The 21,132-nt window shown below is 49.1% G+C and overlaps 2 protein-coding genes across 14 annotated transcripts in view; one reads left to right on the forward strand and one right to left on the reverse strand.

The window, feature by feature from the left end:
- Positions 1–20,578, forward strand: part of FLRT1 (fibronectin leucine rich transmembrane protein 1) — a 113,045-nt gene extending 92,467 nt beyond the window's left edge. For all 3 annotated transcript variants that reach the window (XM_087913666.1, XM_087913665.1, XM_087913667.1), the window contains 2 exons: positions 8,950–9,299; positions 10,303–20,578. In XM_087913666.1, coding sequence (XP_087769792.1) covers positions 8,994–9,299; positions 10,303–11,982 — 1,986 coding nt within the window. In that variant the 5' untranslated portion in view covers positions 8,950–8,993 and the 3' untranslated portion in view covers positions 11,983–20,578. The remainder of the gene's footprint in view (positions 1–8,949; positions 9,300–10,302) is intronic.
- MACROD1 (mono-ADP ribosylhydrolase 1) overlaps positions 1–21,132 on the reverse strand; it is a 195,053-nt gene that overhangs the window by 154,589 nt on the left and 19,332 nt on the right. The gene's annotated exons all lie outside the window — the stretch shown is intronic.

Genomic DNA, 21,132 nt, shown 5'->3' on the forward strand with positions numbered 1-21,132 from the left:
TCCACAAGTCTTAAAGTTGCCAAGTTTGGAGACCTCTGCACTAGTGGCTTTCACTGTTGGCGTTGGTGGGAGGTGGTTCCTTTATTAGGCTGTTTATCTTCTATTGTTTGTCTAGAGTTGGAAGTTCCTTGTTTACTCCTTCAAGGAGGGCGATCACCACATGTAAGCAGAGAGCAAACTCCCCGTCCCTTCTAGCACTGATGACATTTCCTAGTTGGGTAGTGAAACGTCTGCAAGTCTTCAACCCTTGAGCTACAAAATATTCTCCTGAGCCAGGAGTCACTTTTTCTGTGCCGTTGCAAATGTCAAACAGTCACTAAAGAAATGGTTGTATGTCAAGGACTACCTGTTTGGAGTGTCACTTTTATTTGTGATAGGCTCAGTTCTCAATTGCAGCCTTCTAAGTTTGATCAAGCTAGCTTCCAAGGAAAACCCCCGGAGTTGTGGGGAAGAGAAGAGGGAATAAACGGGGCAATGGGAATGGGACAGGGGGCCAGTCCGGTAGCAACCCACCGAAGCCGGGATGCAGCATGCATTTCTAATGTTGGTGTTCCAAGCCAGCCGAAGCAGAGGATCAGATAACAGAAGCGAGTCTGCAGCAGGCAACGATAGCAGACAGAAGTGAATTAATGCATACCAATTGAGACCCAAAGGAATACTTGCCAGAAATGTGTTATTTTAAACATTCAGAATAGACTCATCTGAAATAAATCCTGTCTCTTCACCCCCTGCGCCCTCCCCCCCCAATCTGAGTCTGCTCCCCACTGAATTAGGTACCGATCACACATCTGACATCACCCCATGGAGGCGGGAGGCAGGGGTGGGGATATGCAGATGAGGGGGTGGGGCACTCTGGAGCCCTGCCCTGTAAAAATTTGGAATAAACCAGATTTCTGCATCAAGGCATTTTTTTTCCCCCCACTAGCACCTGCTAGCTAGGAGCTCAGTTGGAGCCAAGCAGCTCCAACCATGTTTTGTTTATTTGACTTGCAAAGTGGGAATCCTGCCTTGCATTTCCGAAGACGCCAAATCTGACTCACGCTGTTATTAGGGGAAGTAAACATGGAATCGAAATCAGGCCGCCTTTCAGATCAAGCAATCAAAAATGTTAAGGGGAAGGGGAGGAGGGGGAAGGGAGAAGCTGTGGCTGATGGTTAATGCAGGTCCCAGCTGATCCTGCATCGAGGCTAAACCATCCATTTTGGTTTGGCTTCACGCTGGGCGGCGCCATCTCATTTAACCATGGTTCAACGAAGGCTTAATGCACCGAATTATCCAACCAGCAAATGAGTTTCAGGGAGCCCCCAGACTCTGGAGCGATGGGGAAGACATCTGAAAGGTGCCACAGTAGGAAAGTCAGGCTAAATCCATGTTTCTTAGCAGTGGCCGCTTGAAGGTGGGTAGACTTCAACTCCCAGAATTCTGGGAGTTGAAATCCACCCTCACCCCCTTGAAGGGGCCAAGTTGACAAATATTGCCCTAATTAAACACTATTTGGGAGACCTGGTTGCCTTTGAGGGGTGATCTTGTCTCTCCAAGGGGAGATTTGAGGCCGAGCACCCCCAAATCCAAGTCTTATAGCTTATCCACAGACAGCAAGAGCCGTGGATTGGATTCGGGGCCCTTTGATGGGGACCGCATTGAGAGGTGCAACCGATGCGCTTCGAGGGCCACGCCCGAGATGTCAGCCTTCTCCCCCCCCCCCGAAGGAGGCTACAACCGAAGACACATTTCTCGTGCCACCATCACACATTTCTCCCCCCCCCCCCACCGCCTTAGCAACAGGCCGTTTGCTAGTTTTAATCAGCTCAAAAACTCTCGCTGCATAATTGGCGCCCGCATGGAAGAGAACTTGATATGGATTCATTCCTCAGTGGTGGATGGAGGGGCACGGGGGTGAGAGAGAGCCGCTGTGCTTTGCCTCCCCCCTCTCATTCCGCCTTTAATGTATGGGTGCATTTCATGCGCTCCTTTCTTCTCCCCGGTGGCTATTTGCAGGGGGTCCTCGACTTACGGCTGAGGGTCACGGATGCGAAAGTCAGGGAGGGAGAGAGAGAGACATTCTGGGTTTGACTTTCATTCTTACCACCACAATGGAGACAGTAAAGTGGGTTGTGCCCCCGTTTTACGGCCTTCCTTGCCATCGTTATTAAGAGAATCACTGCAGTCATTAAGCAAGTAACGTGGCTGTCTTCCCTGCTGACTTGTCAGAAGGTCGCCAAAGCATCCCCTTCCGTCATAAATACGGATCAGTTGCCAGGCATCTGAATTTTGATCACGTGACCCCCGGGATGCTGCAATGGTTGTAAGTGTGAGAAACTGCCATGAGTCGCTTTTTCCCAGCACCCTTGTGACTTCGAATGGTCACTAAATGAAGCGGCTGTAAGTCAAGGACTACCCTGTATTCTGCTCGAAGCAATGCAGACCTGCTGGGTGGAGTGATATTCCTTTCCCATCCCGCCCAAATCATTCACTTTTCACCGTCGCTGATGGAGGGGAGGACACGCCACAAGGCCGTTTATTTGTGGGGCGCTGAACCTTATCGGAATTAGTAGCCAAAGGCTGATATACAGGTAGTCCTCCGTTTTATCAACCATGCAGTTCGAAATTACAACGGTGGTGAAAAAAAAAAAAAAAAGACTTATAGCCAGTCTGGAGTTTGGAGGCTTTCAAGAAGAGGTTGGACTCCCATTTGTCAGAAATGGGTCTCCTGCTTGGGTGGGGTTGGACTAGAATAGATGACCTCCAAGGCCCCTTCCAACTCTGTTCATCTGTAAATAATCAGCCCTCCCAATAACAACTAATGCGGCATCTCCATGGTCATGTGATCAAAAAAACTTGGGGGGGGGGAATTAGCAAACTCACGTGCATTTATGACAGTTGCAAGTGTCCCATGATCCATATTTGGGACCTTCCCAGCCGGCTTCCGACAAACGAAGCCAATGGGAGGGAGGGAGCCAGATTCACTTAACGACTATGATTCACTTAACAACGGCAGCAATTCGTGTATAGCCCCCCCCCAAAAAAAGGTTTATAAAATTGCGGGAGAGACGCCCTTGTATAACTGCCTTGCTTAAGCAACGGGAATTGTGATCCTAAGTCAAGGACTACCTGCCTGTTTTTCTACACGGATAACTAACCTGAACAGGTAAGCGGTACAGTCGTGGAGAGCCTGTTATTTTGAGGGGCAAAACCAGGATTTTAAATTTAAAACAGGGATTTAAAAAGCTGCTTGGCTTCAGCCTGACTTTTTTTGGGGGGGGGGGTGGAAACACTCTGCCTAGAAACCCAGGGGAAAAAAAAACCCCCGTTTGTACATCACTCTAAACAAGGTCAGTTACAAGGTTTAAGAAGCGCCATCTGAACGATACGCAAAGCTCCGTTAGTTTGAAGGTGGGGGGTGGGTGGAAAAGGGTGGGGGGTGGGGGTGGGGAGAATATGTTTTAATTTAGAATGCAGCCTGTTCCGTATTTATTATTCAAACTGGAATCGTTGCCATCGCTCTCAACCTGCCTTGGGAACCCAGACGTTCTCTGGAAGATGCCATCTGAATGGCTGTGATTTTTTAAAAAAATTAAAAAAATTGGAGGGTATGTGCGTGGGGGGGAGCACAAGACTGATTTATGGCAATTTGGGAAGTTTTGAAGCAGGCGCTGTGGTCTCGCAGGGGGGCTGATTGTAGCTGGAGACGCCGCAGCAGTTACCCAGAGATGCCTGGTTGGGTCCCTTTCCATTTGACGTGGCAAAACATTGGACCATAAAGAATTTATAGGCCGGGATGGATAAAGTCACACACACACACACACACACACACACACACACACACCTTTTAAAAAAGAACAAAAAAAGGCAGGAGAGGCAGCAAGTGGCAGATAGGAAACTGCTGGTGGGTGGAGGGGCTGGAGGGAGGAAAAAGAGGCAGGGAAGGAAAGGAAAAAGGGAGGCGCGCGACGGAGGAAAATTATGGTATGCATAATGAAGTCGAGGCAAGGAAGCGATTTAATAGGCATGGGCCCAGCAAGACAGCTTGCTGACTTCAAATCTTCCATGGAAAGAACCTTGTAAATGTGTGTGCGTGTGTGTGTGTGTGTGTGTTTTAGAAGAAATTAACTCAACTGAGGTTAAAAGGGATGCGCAGGAAACCTTGTAAAGCTTAAGATCCTGGAGCTGTCGGTTTTTCAAGTGGGGGTGGTGGTGGTTTGGGTAAGCGGGACCAGACGTTAAATGCTGGGAGGATGAAACGGAGAAAGGCCCGGGCAGAATGTGGAAATGCAGCTGAAATTAAGGAAAGAGGGTAAAACTCTAAAATGCGGGTAGTCCTCGGCTTGCAACAGTTCGTTTAGTGACCGTTCGAAGTTACAACGGCACTGAAGAAAGCGGCTTGGGACCGCGTTTCACACTTACAACTGCTGGCAGCACGTCAATGGTCACGTGATCGAAATTCGGACCGCTTGACAACTGACTCATATTTATGATGGTTCCGGGATCATGGGATCCCCTGTTGTGACCTTCTGACCAGCAAAGCCAATGGGGAAGCCGGATTCATTTAACGACTGTGTGACTAACTTATCAACTGAAAGGATTCCCTTAACTGTGGCAAGCAAGGTTACCAAACGGGGCAAAAATCACACGACAACTGTCGTGCTTAGCAACAGAAATGCTGGGCTCGACGGCGGTCGCAAGTCGAGGACCGTCTGTGCTAGCAAAGCTGCTGCCTGTGAATCCAAGCATGTTCCAAGGAGCTGGAACCAAATAAGGCTTGGAGTTTTCGTTCTGTGTTTCTCAGTAGGAGCCAGAAATTTTAAGACGCCGGTTTCCTTTCTTAAAACATTGCAATTATGGGGTTGAAAGTGACAATCAACAGCTTATTAGCCCATGGAGGCGGGAAAAAGGTGCAAAAGAGGTTTGATAAAACAACAAACCACTTCCTTAGATGGCACAAGGCTACTTCCAGTTGTTTCCCCCATTAACCCAACATTGTCTGTTAAGATCTTGGTTAGAAACCGATCCTACGAGGGGAGAAGCAGCCTTCATTCTAGGTGATGAGCTGGTTCCTTCTGCGTGTTTGTAAAATACCAGATTCAGAACTATCGCAGCTTTAAGACTTGTGGACTTCAACTCCCAGAATTCCCCAGCCAGCTGGGAGTTAAAGTCCACACTTTTTAATGTTGCTAAGTGTTTCCATCAGTGCCACCTGCCCTAATATTTGTGAACCAAAGACCCTCAAGAATATTGGAAGAAAAATCCAGCTGTTTGGGTATCAAGCCCGCTCCCCACTCTGGGGTGCAGTCAGCCAGATAGCGTTGGCCAAGGTGACCGATGGATTTTTATGCTCAGAAACTTGGGCCCAAGGCCTGACAGCTGCTCCGTGGCTCCTGTTTCGTGCATTTGGGGTTTTGTAACTTGCAAAAAAAGAGGCAACAGTGAAGTTTTGTTTTTTTTCTGCCCTGGCATCCAGATTTCGTTGGATGCTTCAGAAAAAGACGGATGGGGCGTGTTGGATTTGGAAAAGCCTTGCAGGTGACAGAACGGGAGAATTAGGCAAGCTTAAATCCTACAAGTGTAATTGAAGTTGGCTGCATAAACATTCCTTATCCTTGATGCTGGTTTGGGTACCATCCCCACAAAATGTCTCCAAAGAAGTAGCTAGCAAAACTACCCTGAGCATTTATTGGTGGGGAAGGGTTTTGATTTTGGGCTTACAGGTAGTCCTCCTTTCATCTCGTGACTGTTCGAAGTTAAAAACAGCGCCGAAAAAAGGGGACTTGCGACAGTTTTTCCACACTTATTGCAGCATCCTCACGGTCACGGGATCAAAATTCAGACGCTGGCAACTGACTCGTATTTATGACGGTTGCCATGCCCCTTCTGTGACCTTCTGACAAGCAAAGTCAATGGAGGAGCCGGATTCATTTAACAATGGTGTGATTGATTTAACGCCTGCAGGGATCCACCTAACAGATGCAGCCAAAAAAAAAAATCGTAAAAATTTATGCTGCTAAGTGAGAAATTTGTTAAATGAGCATCACCCCGCTCATTTAAGAAATTTCTCACTTAGCAGCATAAATTTTGGACTCAACTGTGGTCGTAAATCGAGACCTACCGGTATATCTGAAGGGTTAGCATGCCTGGGAGTTTTGGAGAAAACGCAATCACGCAGAGGCTGAGCAAAAGCACTTCTGAATTTGGAAGTTCGGAGTGCTTTTTCCGGAAAGGGAAATAGCACTGTGCCCCCCAAAAAAGACTAAGGTTTTTTTTTCTTTTCCAGTTCCCCATTTTTATCAGCCAGGACCTACAGCTCCTTCCTTGGTTGCCTTCTCTTCCTGCCCCAGAATGAAACAGGGCCATAAAGCAGACCAATTTACTGGCCTTAATTTGATCAGCTACATAAACTCCCTAATATAAACTACCAGGGTATCAAGAAGCTACAGGCCGGAGCTGTGTTAAAAGCGTTAAAGTGACAGAAACCTCTTTTCGTATGCAAGTGGTGGATGGAGACCTGACACACCTGGGCGTTTTAAAGCCCCTGTGCCGAATCCCCCCCCCCTTTGGCTATTCCTGGCCAGCCTGCATGAGACCAACCAGAAATCGGAAATCACATGTAAATAAATATATGCCATGTACGCAATAGCCAGAATAGGGAGTTCTTGGCTTAGAAACCACGACGTTTCCGTTGCTAAGCAAGGCAGTTGTTAAGCGAATTTCACCCTCTTTTACAACCTTTCTTGCCCCGGTTGTTAAGGGAATCACTAGAGTTGTTCAGTTAGTAACTTAGTTGTTAAGTGAATCTGGCTTCCCCCGTTGACTTTGCTTGGTCAGATGGTCGCAAAAGGGGATCACGTGACCCTGGGACTCTGCAACCATCATAAGTGTGAGTCAGTGGCCAAGGGTCTCGTAAACATGGGGATGCCACAATGGTCCTAAGTGTGAAAATTGATCGGTAGGTCACTTTTTTCAGTGCCATGGTAACATCAGCCGGTAAATGAATGGACGTAAGTCAAGGACTACCTGTCTAAAAAAACAGATGCCCTCCTGACAGATCGGACCAGTGGTGGGATTTAAATATTTTTACTACCAGTTCTGTGGGCGTGGCTTGGTGGGCGTGGCAGGGGAAGGATACTGCAAAATCTCCAGTCAGAGGTGCGATTTGCCGGTTCTCCGAACTACACGAAATTTCCGCTACCGGTTCTCCAGAACTGGTCAGAACCTGCTGAATACCCACCTCTGGGTTGGACTCTGGAGAAGTTGAGCCTGGATCCTCCGGATGGCCTGGAAACTCATTCTAGGGACTTACAAGTGTCCTGCAGATTTGCTGACCTTTTGTGGGTAGAGGGAGGGACGTCTTTGATTAAACTCCCAATTACATCCCCACCACCACACACACACACACACACACCTGCAAAGGAAGCATTCGTGCTGCATAAGCAGTCTGAAAAAGGTGTTTGGGGTCTCCGGAAGGTCGGGCACCGAACAGGGTGAGCGAGATGGCAGGCGGGGACGCGGGTTCCAATTACACCTATTGTCTTGCGAGGTGTGCATTTACCGAATCAGCGCCCCTTTGTTCCAGCCGCCTCTGAATGATAGGCAGGCTCTTCGTTTCACTGCTCTGAGACAATCCAAGCAAGCGGGGCGTGGGGGGAAATCTTGCCTCAAATTGAATGCTTGGCATGAGAGTGTGTGTCTGTGTGTGTGTGAGAGAGAGAGTGGGGGAGGGAGGGAAGGAGGGAGGGAGGGAGAGAAAGAGAACGAGAACTGGTTGAATTCAGTTTTAATTTGAGTGTCTTCATTCAGGGAAAGGGCTGGGGTGTTTCCATCATGCCAAGCCAGGGTTTGCATGGATATACTTATTTTTAAAATTTACCAGCCCGCCCATCTTGCCATGCGGTAACTCTGGGCGACTCACGTGATTAAAAAGAGAAAAACCTCATTGTTTATAATGATATAAATGCAATGCTATAAACACTATAAAATCAACTTAGCTAAAAAGATGGGGAGGGAGTATGAGGAGAAGGAGGGGAGAGGGTGGGGGTCTGTTGTTAATCAATCGATCACCAGCGTGAAGTCCCTTCGTTGGCACCCCAAGCCAACGGGCAGAGCCAGGACTTTTAAGCTCTCTCTGAGGGTTGGAGCTGATCTCCTTTAATAACGGTTCCCTGAAGAGCGTGAAATAGGAATTGCTTCTCTCGCATCTCAGGGCCTGGGTTCCCACAACCTGCAGGGTGCCTAAGCACAATGCGTGAACCCACCTAGAGCAGGGGTCCCCGGGCCGCAGCCCACTATGGGGCCTTGACTTGTCCAGAACCGAGCCAGAGAAGGGACGGGTGATTGGCATGCGTATGTGGCCACTGCTTGTGCAGATGGACCCTGCGTGCGTGGGCGTGTGGGCTCACCACGCGCACAGACCCATCCCCTCTCTCCCCACCGGTCCACAAGGCCAGAAAGGTTGGGGAACTCTGAGCTACGGGATTCAGGTGCTCAGTTGGACAAGGAAGAGAACCGTTAGGTGTCAGGGCTCTGACAATACACGCCCATTCAAATCGTAAGTCTCTAGCCGCATCTCTCAGAGTAAAAAAAAAAATTAATAGGAGTGACCGTGTCGGCATTATCTGGATGCAGCTGACTCTAAGACACATCATTCATTTCCCCCTTGACCCTGGTCTTCCCCCGCCCCCCACCCTGGATCTATATTCTCCAATGGGACACATCCATAGCCAAGAGACATCAATCATGCTTGCCAGTAATAATCTTGCATGCCAACAGCTTCAGCTGCCTAGCAATTGTCTGAAGCATTTAAGGAATGCGCTACTTTCCCCTCTCCCTTTCTGCTGGCAACTAAAAAGACCAAAGAAGTATCTTTTAGTTGAAATTAGGTATTCGTGTTTCCCATCTTCCCCGAGGTCTCCAAAACTCAATCTAGGCTAAAATGTACAAACTTGACTTGTTCTGCAGGTCCAAAAGGCTTCACCCTGGGACGGCCAAAGGCACCGGGCACCATGGCGACGGCGTCGCCGACAGCCACCGTGGTGACCGCCACCGTGGTAACCACGGCGGCCGCCATGGACTTGCGCGACTGGATCTTCCTCTGCTATGGGCTGGTGGCCTTTTTGAGTGAGGTGATTGACAGCACGACCTGCCCCTCCGTCTGCCGGTGCGACAACGGTTTCATCTACTGCAATGACCGGGGCCTCACCTCCATCCCGACTGACATCCCGGATGATGCCACCACCCTCTACCTGCAGAATAACCAGATCAATAACGCGGGGATCCCTTCTAGTTTGAAGAAGAAACTCAACGTTCAGGTGAGCCGGATAAGGTAGAGAAGGAGGGGTCCTTGGTGCTCTCTGAGCTTAGTGGTTTTCCTGCAGATGTTTCATGAGCCAACTAGTAACAACATCATTGCTAGAAGGGAATGGAGTTAATGGAAAGGAGGAGGAGGAGGAGGATTGTGGGTTCCCAGTGCTCTCTGAGCTTGGTTGTTTACTTGCAGACATTTCATGACCCAACTAGGTAACATCATCAATGCTGAATGGAGTGGGATTTGCTCTGGTTTTGTATATTAATGGCCCTGACAGTTGTGGTGGTGGTGGTGGTCTTTCTAGTTGCCAGAAAGGGAGGGGTGAAAGGGGAAAGTAATGCATTCCTTAAATGCTTCAGACAATTGATAGGCAGCCAAAGCTGTTGGCGCAGAAGATTATTACTGGCGAGCATGACTCTTGGCTATGGATGTGTCCCATTGGAGAATATACATCCAAGGGTGGGGGGGAAGACCAAGGCCAAGGAAGAAATAAATGATGTGTCTCAAGAGTCAGCTGCACCCAGGTAACACCAACATAGACACTCCTAATAAATTAATTGTTGTTTACTCTGAGAGTTGAGTGTAGAGACTCATGATTTGAATGGGGGTGGATTTGTCAGAGCCCTGACAGGTGGGATGTTCTTGGTTCCATTATTAGGCTGTTGTTTACTGTTAGCTTATTTGTCTAAGTTGGTCGTTTCTTGATTGGGATATTGGTGGTATTTTTATTGGGGTCCGTTAATCTCATGAGCAGAGACTAAAACCAAGATTAACACTGGACCAACCATCAGGAAGCAGTTCTCAAGAGTGGAAAGACAGCATGCTAGAGGCCTTCCTCTCTTGTCCTCTGCAAATTTTACTTCTAAAAGCAAGGTTAGCTTTGGACAATCTAGAACCCTGCTTTTTTCTAGCTCAGGAACCCTAAGTCAGGTTTTCTAAATTGGGCACCCTAGAACTTCCTCCCTTTCCGCCCTGCTAAATGTCCGATTCCTCTTGATTCCTGGCAGGTCATCTACCTCTACGAAAATGATCTGGACGAGTTTCCCATCAACCTGCCCCGCTCGCTGAAGGAACTGCATCTGCAGGACAACAACGTCCGTACCATCGCCCGGGATTCCCTGGCCAGGATCCCTCTGCTCGAGAAGCTGCACCTGGATGACAACTCGGTCTCCACCGTCAGCATCGAAGACGACGCCTTCGCCGACAGCACCCGCCTCAAGCTGCTCTTCCTCTCCCGCAACCATCTCAGCAGCATCCCTTCCGGGCTGCCGCGAACCCTGGAGGAGCTTCGCCTGGACGACAACCGCATCTCCACCATTCCCCTCCACGCCTTCAAAGGCCTCAACAGCTTGCGGCGTTTGGTGCTGGACGGCAACCTGCTCGCCAACCAGCGCATTGCGGACGACACGTTCAGCCGCCTGCAGAACCTCAGCGAGCTCTCGCTGGTACGCAACTCCCTGGCGGCCCCGCCGCTCAACCTGCCCAGCGCCCACCTGCAGAAGCTGTACCTGCAGGACAACGCCATCAGCCACATCCCGTACAACACCCTTTCCAAGATGCGGGAGCTGGAGAAGCTTGACCTGTCCAACAACAACCTGACCACCCTGCCCAAGGGACTCTTTGATGACCTGGACAGCCTCTCCCAGCTCCTGCTGAGGAACAACCCGTGGTACTGCAGCTGTAACCTCATGTGGCTGAGGGACTGGGTCAAGGCCCGAGCGGCCGTGGTCAACGTCAGAGGACTGATGTGCCAAGGGCCTGACCGGGTTAGAGGGATGGCCATCAAAGACATCACCAACGAGATGGACGAGTGCTTTGAAGTCGGCCAGCAGAGCAACTCCGCGGTGGTGGCCAAAACGACAGCCAGCAACGCTGCCGTCACCACCCCGCAGGGCTCCCTCTTTACCCTCAAAGCCAAACGCCCGGGCATCCAGCTGCCCGATTCGAACATCGACTATCCGATGGCCACCGGGTCAGGAGCCAAAACACTTGTGCTGAATGTCAAGCCGCTGACCGCCGACAGCATCCGTATCAGCTGGAAGGCATCCCTCCCGGCGGCCTCTTTCCGCCTCAGCTGGTTGCGCCTAGGCCACAGTCCAGCCGTCGGCTCCATCACCGAGACCCTAGTGCAAGGCGACAAGACTGAGTACCTCCTGACCGCCCTGGAGCCCAAATCCACCTACATCATCTGCATGGTCACCATGGAGACGGGCAACACCTACATCCCCGACGAGAGCCCCGTGTGCGCCAAAGCCGAGACCGCCGATGTGTACAGTCCCACCACCACCCTCAACCACGAGCAAAACCTGGACCCCATGGCTGGGCTGCCCCTGGCGGGGATCATCGGTGGGGCGGTGGCCTTGGTTTTCCTCTTCCTGGTCCTGGCCGCCATTTGCTGGTACGTCCACCGGACCGGGGAGCTGCTGACGCACGAGCGAGGCATCCGGAAGAAGGACGACTACATGGAGTCGGGTACCAAGAAAGACAACTCCATCTTGGAGATCCGAGGGCCCGGCTTGCAGATGATCCCCATCAACCCTCACCGGGCGAAGGAAGAGTACGTCATCCACACCATATTCCCTTCCAACGGAACCAGCCTTTACAAAAGTACCCACACAATTGGCTACGGCACAACTCGGGGGTACAGAGAAGGGGGCATCCCAGATGTAGACTACGCCTATACATGATGCAAAGGTTTTCCCCTCCTTCCGGATGCATCGTGTCGCCCTTCCCCACCCCCGCGCCCACATTTCCACACTCCCCCGTTTTTACCCCCTCCCCAATCTCTCTCTCTCATACACACACACACACACACACACACACGCACACATATACAGACGCACATGCACACAGGTTTGGGCTTGGATTGGTTCTTTGGTTGGGTGGTTTCAACTTTTTTTTTTTTTGCCGAGAAGGAAGAGAAACGGCAAAACGCGGACTTATATTTTCCGAGCAGAACCCGCTGGAACCGAAGGGCGGGCGGGCGGGGGGAAGGGAAGCGAATTTTACAAACCAACCTTATTTTGTAGGGGAGGGGAAGGAAAGCAAAACCCACACAGCGTACACAAAACCCAAGTTTTGAAAAGTAGATACGGAGGGGACAAAAGACCTAATTTATATTTAATATGCCAGATTTAAAACAAGAAAAAAAAAAAGCAAACAAATGAAAAAGGAGCGATCGGGAGGAACAATCGTGAACGAACGTTCAGTTTTATGGGGGTTTGTGGTGGGCTTTTTCCCTGCGAGGGGGGTAGAAGGGAACAGGGGAAGATCTAGAGGAAGGCAGAAATGACACTGAGGATCCAAAAAAAAACAAAAACGCTACCTGTTTATCTTTCTTCCTGTATAAATCTTCTATTTTGTTCAGGGGTTAGATTATAAAAAGAAAAGAAAAGAAAACTCTGTCGCGATGGCTAAACTGTCCAACTGTCCTGGAGGATGTGTGGGAAGATCCCTTTTGTTTTGCACCCCGTAATTCTGCTTTCCTTACAGGTTCTGGATTTATTGTGGAAAATTGAGAAACAATACAGTTCGGGGAAGGTTCCCCCCCTTTTTTTCCTTTGGGGGATCCTGCAAAGTTACTCTTTGTCACAACTCGAGTCAATGCAACCTTGACTCCATCGTTACCTCCTCATCCAGCTATTTCTTGGGACAGTTCCTCGAGACGATTCTCTCCATAGGAATAAACTCACCGTGTAGCTCTCGAGTTTTTAGCAAACAAAACAAAAACAAAAAAGAAAGCGATGTGTGAAGATGGGACAGGCCAGCAGCGTCTTCCAACCAGCAAGATAATCAAACCTTCCATGGTGGGGGTGAGGGGAGGAGGAGGGCCTCTGAATTCCCAACGAATCTCAGGTTCACACATGAATGGTTTTTAAGCTGTTAAGGAAGGGGGAGAGAAAGTGTGGTTTTTTGTGGCCCAAAGCCTTTGGCATTAGCTCAAAAGACCAGCCAGGTGGTTCTCGTTGCAATTTCCCAGGATGGTTCAAAGTCCCGCTCTTAAACCTCAGTATTCGCTAACTTGGGGGAAGAATTTAAAAAGTCCTAATTGTAGATGCCGACAGGTGCGCCGTGATCTCCAGGCCACCTCGACGCAAGGATCCAGTCTCTTCAATCCAACTTGGGACTCGTCAAACCGACCGTACAGCCTTCGTCCTACTTTTGAAGTTCTCGCGTTAGGAGGAGGAGCTTCAGGCAAAGGGCAACCTCGCGTGGCTGCAAATGTCCTCCGTTGTACCACCCAATTTGGACCTCTCTCGCATTCAGGGCAGGGGCTTGTTTCTATCCGGAGGCTCAAAAAAATGCAGAATTACTGTAGCCCAAAATCAGGAGGCTGAAAAGCCAGTTAGGCTGAAAACAGCTGGCTGTCTTGGGGAGGGGGTGAGGAACTGCTTTATAACGCGGCTGCAGTGAGGATCACGCTGGAATTGGCGAAGTGGAGACCAGTTGATTAAAGAACAATCCAAGATTCAGAGTTATCGGTCAACACTTAACGGAATAAGGGAAGGGACCTTGGAGGTCTTCTAGTCCAACTCCCCTGCTCAAGCAGGAAACCCTGGACCAGATCTGGGTCTCCAAAGTTGGCAACTTTAAGACTTATGGACTTCAACTCCTAGAATTCTGGGAGTTGAAGTCCACAAGTCTTAAAGTTGCCGTGTTTGGAGGCCTCTGTCGTAGACCAGGGGTCTCCAAAGTTGGCCACTTTAAGCTTGGAGGACTTCAACTCCCAGAATTCCCCAGCCAGCTTTGCTGGCCAACGTTTGGAGACCCCTGCCCTAGAACATTTCAGATAAATACACCATTTCAGACAAAGTGGCCACTGAAGTAGGACAAAGTACTCGACCTGTTGGATTTTGTGCCATCGTTGACGGGCTGATCTCCAAGAATGGGCCGTGTGCATGTGCAAAACTCTGGAGTTTGGTCTTCTAGCATCGCTGGGGAAGCTTTTTAGTTGAGCAGAGAGGGCCAAGGGCAACGAAGAAGAAGAGCATGGAAAGCCAAGGCTGAAACTGGCTGATGGACGGCAGGTCTGAGTCACTGTTGTAGGACCTGACCTTGGTTCTGACAAAGGCCCAAGATGGCCTTTCCTGACCTAAAGGTAGTCCCCGACTTACGACCACGGTGGAGCCCAAAATTTATGTCCACGGAGTGAGACATGCGTCGAGGGAGGTTTTGCTCCATTTCATGACTTTTCTTGCCGCCGCTGTTAAGGGAGTCGCTGCAGGTGTTAAGTTGGGGACTGAACCTGGCTTCCCTGTTGACTTGGCTGGTCAAAGAGGCCGCAAAAGGGGTTCCTGTGACCCCAGGACAGTGCAACTATCGTAAATACAGTTGCCAAGCATCTGAATTTTGATCACATGACTGTGGGGACGCTAAAACAGTCATAAGTGTGAAAAATGGTCCTTAAATCACTTTTTTTTAATCAGTGCCGTTGTAATTTTGAACAGTCACTAAATGAACTGTCGTAAGTCGAGGATGACTTATATTACCTCCAGATGTTTAGGGTGGGACTTCTCCGCATCCCTAGCACTCCTGGCTAAATTCCCGAGATGTGACCCAACGTATGTAGGTGCTTAGGAGTGGCTGGTAGAGTTTGCCGTAGGGTAGAAAGGACAGATAGAGAAACCCAAGCGAGAGGTGGCGATTTCGGATGACAGACAAACACTGCAGTCTCATTGAAAAGGGAACCTTTTGCCATCTCCCCCCCCCCCACTGAAAAAAAAATAATGCAATGCATCAATGAGACTTGGCAGAGAAAAATACCAAGGACTCCCGTTGAAATCAAAGACCCCCATGGAAAGGCAAGACGGCTGTAGAGTTTCCAGCCAAGTGTTGGGGCAAAAGTAGACATACATCCTGCCGATCCTCACTCGTTTTTCTCCTGGAAATGAGTAGCACAAAAGCAGTTTCCAGGAAGACTTGGGTTGAAGGGCCTGTCAGTCTTCCCATGGAGTTGACTCCGTGTCCATGGGTGGCGGCATCTAACCAGCTTGCAAAAGGTGGATCTAAAATAATCGGCACTCCCCTGACAAATTACGTCCAATTAAGGTGTCATTTAAATACATGTAGCCTTGCACGCATTATTGGGGGGGGGGGGAGGAAGAGGGAACACCCTTGCATGAATACGAGGCTGCAAATTTCCCACCCCCTTCAAATTTCAGTCAGTAGAATTAAGTAGCTAAGCGGGGGACCAAGACGCAATAAAATCTGGATTGGAATGGAAATTTTTCCCTTGAGAATTCCCTTCGTCACAAGGCTCCCCTGACAGGCTGATATTCCCAAATAGTGACAATTGTTCTGGGGGGGGGTGAGGAAAAAAACCCCATCACAACAAAAATGTTAAGCAGCATGTGAAAATTTTAAAGTGACATGGAAGGGAAGGGAAGAAAACCCCGTAAAAATTCAACTGATCAGAGCAAGCATTTGGGCCCCATCTGCTCCTCAGGGGAGAAGGCATCTCTGAATCCCTCAATCACAACTGCCCACCTTCAGGAAATGAGGAGTGGTCCCAAGGCAACTAGCTGGTTTCCCCTCTCAATTTGCAATGCTCTGTGTATGACTAGGACAGGAGCCTCCAAACTTGGTAACTTTAAGACTTGCGGACTTCAACGTCCAGAATTCTCCACCCAGCTGGGGAATTCCGGGCGTTGAAGTCCGCAAGTCTTAAAGTTACCAAGTTTGAAGAGCCCTGATAGGACGCCAATGCGCTCCTGGTAGTTTATAATACAGACTGTTCCTTCTGCAATTTTTATTTCCAAAGTCAACTGGGCTTTTCTTGTTTGTTTTTTTTCTTTTCTTTGAAAAACGTTTTGCTTTTCATCCAAGAAGTTCTAGCTGGTGGGGAATGGAAGGGTTTATATATATATATATATTTGGCAGTCATTTGTTCGTTATATAGCTCCAGGAGAGAGCTAAGCACCAACCTTCAGAGTGCTAGCGACCAGAGGACTGCAAACTTGGATGAGAAGACAAATGTTTCCAAAGGAACCAAACCCAAGAAAGTCTGGTTGCCTTTGGGGGAGCGCACCTTTGGGACAAGCATGACTCAAATCAGGGGCCTCCAACCTTGACCCCTTTAAGATGGGCGGACTTCAACTCCCAGAATTCCCCAGGCACAACTCTGGCTGGGGAATTCTGGGAGTTGAAGTCCGCCTACCTTAAAGGGGCCAGGACTATTGAGAACTACTGCTGTAAAAGACGGGTAGCCATTCACTGCCTTGGCAAGCTCACTGATTCGGTTTTCGAAATGCACTTCGTTAGCAGCACCCCAAAATAATGTGGGTGAAAAGGAAGGGAAGTCTATTGGAAGAAGAGGGCCTAGTTTTAAAACACCCTCAGTGAGGAAAAGACACAAACAAGCTGGGGAGGGAAGAGGGGGGGAGAAGAAAACTGCTCCAGGCTAACTAATATTTATCCGCTAAACACCGCTTTGCAGAATCAAGGCCTGGGACCCAAGGTGCCGCTGTCACCTCCTGCGAAGTGTGATTTTTATTAAGTGCTTAACTCCATACCCAGCACTTCACAAACCGAGATAATGTGAGTAGGCTCTCGGGGAGCTGGTGTTTAGCACAAGGCAAAGTCGAAATAAAATAAAAACAAAAAACAACACGCACACACACACACACACACACAAAACCCATGCTCTCCCCTCCCCCCCAAAAAAAATGCCTCTTCCCCATCTCTCATTAATTCAGGTGATTCGACGGGCGCCGGTATATGCCGGTGTTGTGGCCGTCGCAAGCGATTTGCAGCTCGGCTTGTAAAGTTTGTGTCCTAGGAGAGGTTTTTTTTATTTATTTGCTTTGAAAACAGCGAGCTTGAGAAAGAGTCCAGGGGCATCCAGAGGAATGATTAGAGGTGGAAGGGACCTTGCAGGTCATCTAGTCCAGCCCTCCGCCCAAGCAGGAGGCCCTACACCATTTCTGACAAATGGCAGTCTTTCTGCCCGATCTTTGCAACCTTCAGGGATAGTTGCATTTCAATTAATTTTTAAAATTGGGACTACTGCTCCCAGCATCCTTGTTCGTTGGCTGAGTTAGCTGGAGCCGAAAGGAGTTTGAGTGGGAGGGCATCACAGACCTGGGTCAGGCAAAACATCCAATGGTTCCTTATTTTTAGACTTTAAATGGCCGAGCAAGATACAGGTAGTCCTCAACTTACCACCATTCGTTTAATGACCAAAGTTACGGCGGCCCTTAAAAAAAGTGACTCGACTTTTTTCCACATTTACGACTGTTGCAGCATCCCCCGTGATCGTCACGTGATCAAAATCCAGACGCTTGGCAACTGTCTCATAGTTACAACGGTCGCAGTGTCCCGGGGGTGGTGGGATCCCCTTCTGACAAGCAAAGGCAATGGGGAAGCCGTGAGACTAACTTAACTTCAGTGATTTGCTTAACAGCCGTGGCAAGAAAAGGCGTAAAACTGGGGAGGGGGGAACTCGCTGAACAACTGTCTTGCTTAGCGGCAAAATCTGGGCTCCGTTGTGGCCGTAAGTCCAGGACAGTCTGCACCCTTGACGTTGAGGAAGAAACGCAAACCTTTTATTTAGAGCAGGAAAACTGAACCGGTGGAGTTGGGGAGACCCCGAGAAGGAGGCAAGAAATCCAAAGGGGAGGGTGAGCAGGATGGGAGGGCGGGGGGCATCCCTATTAAAATGTCCCCCTCTTTTGCAATCTGACTATTTCAAACATCCCCAGTAAGGCTGGCCGAGGCTCACCCGTTTGCCCTGCCCACCCCCATCAAAGTGAGCAGCTATTTTAGGCTTCCTGCTGGCTTAGTTGGGGGGCGGGGGGAGCATACAATGGGCTCCTTTTCCACCTGCTTGTCTAAGATAACATTTTTGGGAAGAGACAAAACCTCCAGTTTCTCCCCCCGTTTTGTCTTCCTTTCCATTCTGACTTCTGCACCCAACCAATTCGTATATCCAACTCTCCTTTCTTCCACCTTCTTGGCCGGCACCCCAAATCCCTTCTGTAAGTTTTAAAAGGACATTGGGGCGGGGGGGGGGGTGTTCCAGCACGTGGCCGTAAAATCCATTTCCCCCCCCCTGCATGCAATGTCACTTTGCCCATGGACTGTCAATGCTTCAAAAATAGGAAGTGTGACAGCTACCCATCCATCAAACGTCCAAAGGCTCTCTGAGGGCTGGGGATTATGGGAACTAGACTCCAATCGCTAGAGGGCCACAGATTGGGGGAGTCCATCCGAGCTTCCGATGCGCTTCGGTTTGTCCTTGGCAAGGGGCTTATCGGTACTCGACAGGCAGGCTAAAATGTCTCTGTTCGAACGGTGTTTCAGTCCTGCGGCATCAGCCTTTGGCACAGGGTGGATTGTCTGCTTGACAAATGGGCTTTTTTTAAAAAAAAATAAAATAAAATAAAAGGCCACCTTTTCAGTACATCCCTTCTTGGTGAGCCAGCTTCCATTTGGCCTACCTCTACACGGCAAAGAGAACTCAGGAGCCGTTTGCAATGGTTAATTTCTTTTTAAGGCCCAGGAGAAGCACAAAGGTGGCACTTGCTGAGCAGGGAAGTGCAGAAGGGCGAGTTCTGAAAATAGCAAGGGCTGCGGCTCACAGAACCCTTTCTAGAAAAAGGCACGGAGGAACGCTTCGGCGAGTCTCCGATGCTTGTACGAAGCGTGACAGGTAGCAACATTCGGTCTTGCCTGTAATGTTCCCTTAGGATGGCTGAGTTTTATTTTTAGGCCAGGTGGGAGAGGGAGGTGTGTCCTGACCACTGTGGATGAACTACAGGTCACAGCATCCTTCTCTGGGGGCCTTACTTGCTGGATTTATTCAGTGGGAAGTGGCCAACTGAGTTCACATCTGGAAGGACACAAGCTTCCCCTGAGTGTCCAAAGTAGACTTCTAGGCCAGTGTTTCTCAACCTTGGGAACTTTAAGATGGGTGGACCCACTCCCAGAATTCCCCAGACACCGTTGCTGGCTGGGGAATTCTGGGAGTTGAATTCCACTGATCTTAAAGTTTCCAAGATGGAGAAACGTGAGGGTCTGTCTTGTAGCACTGATAACATGTTGTAGACCAACTCTTCCATTTAGCCTGTGGTCATCTGGTTTTACTGGAGCACCTCTCTCCCGCTATTCATCAGGTTCAGAATGTCCAAGGCTCCCCTACTGTTCCCCCAGGGCATGTCTGGATATAGAGAAGGAGGGACTCAAAGGCCAGGCTGACCTGTGTGTCTCAGACCAGCGGTCCAACTGGTGCCTTTGAGGATGAAAACCACCTTCCGAGGGAACAACCAGGCAAATGCCAGCCGCTAGCATGGTGGTTACAGATGGAGGGAACGAGTGATAAGGGACAAAGACAACATATGTTCTTGTTCTCTGCAAGATATGGTGGGGAAGCCAAGGTTGATGTGCTGCAGATCTTTGGCTTCTAGTTGAAAGCAACTTCTCTTGACCACAAAGGGGTTCTATTGAGGCGTGGTTGGTGTAATCTGTCAAATCAAAGGGTGCCCTTCTGTTGGGCGGGACTTCCATTCCCAAAGTGCCACGGTCAGGTTGAGAAAGAAAAATAGTGGAATGCTGAGGAACCCCAATAGCGGGAGATGTTCTCCAACACAGACAGGACTAGCCCAGTTTTGTCCAGAATACCTGCACGGACCAGTCCTGATTGCTGGTTTGCCGAATTTTACCCTTCCGGGAGGTGTTGCCAAATCCAACTTCCCCGAGAGAGGATCACTCATGGAATTCTCTAGATAAGACCTCAGCTCCAAAGGGACCGTCTCCCCCTTAGGATCTTCATCAGCCCTCACCCACTCGAGACAACTCAGTGAAATCTGCACGGTCCTGCGGGTGAAAATCCAAGCCTTCTTCAACTTGATGTTCCTTGGGTCATCCGACAAGTCCCAGAGCTCCAGGTTGTCCAGAAGAACAGATGAACTTTTTGAAGCCAACTCATAAAAGTTCCTATTGATGCAGCTAGTTATGACTTTCCCAGGTATCTGATTCCTCCTGATGGAATTGAACTTACGGAAGCCAAGGCGGGTGCCCTAACTTCCAAGAAGGGGGGAAAAAGAGAACCAGCAGCCACCCTCTTTCCCCATCATCCCCTGATTTGAGAACAGCTAAAGGTCTTCAGCAAAGGGAAGACTTAGCGCCAGCGAGCGGCACTTTGCGCGTGGAAACGGTGATAACAAGAGACTACTGTTGAAAAGAGAGAGGACATCAATGGCCACGTGGGATTTAATCTAAAGGGTTTTTTTTTAAAGCCTTTTGAAAAACTGTCTGGGATCACGGTGGCCAGCCTCAGTTTTTTTTTTTTTAAAAAAAGACAATTTGGGACACCCCCGTCCCACTCACCACTGCCTCTCTCGTTCCAGCTATTCTTGCACCAGTTCCCAAGCTGAGTCTCCATCCTGAACTCTCTACGCCAAACTAAGGGTGTTTTTTATTTTATTTTATTTTTCTGTTGAAACCTCCCCACCTTCCTCTTTTCTTGACTTCAGAGAAACCAAAGTGCTCTCTTTGGCGCAACCTTTGGCCTCCTCCTCCTCCTCGTTTTAGGTGCCTTGAAAATTTTCAAATGTTTAAAAAAAAAAAATGAATGTCTCGCAAATTCTCTTAGTCCTTTTTTTCCTCCTCTCCGTTTTTCATAGAAAAACAAAACAAAAAAAGTACAAGTTTAAAAAATTAATTATTAAAAATAAAGAAACAAAAAAAACCCAAAGAGTTTTTCCTTATTTGGCGGGCGGGGGGGGGGAATAAAATGGGGAAAAGTTTAATTTTGACAGCCAGTTTCACAATATGACTCGGCACAAACTCAGGGTTGGTCTTCTGGTGGGAATTGTAAGCACCCAAATTTTGCTAGATTC

Source organism: Pseudonaja textilis, chromosome 16 (genome assembly GCF_049901715.1).
Source record: "Pseudonaja textilis isolate UNSWEBS1 chromosome 16, rPseTex1.2, whole genome shotgun sequence".
NCBI lineage: Eukaryota > Metazoa > Chordata > Lepidosauria > Squamata > Elapidae > Pseudonaja > Pseudonaja textilis.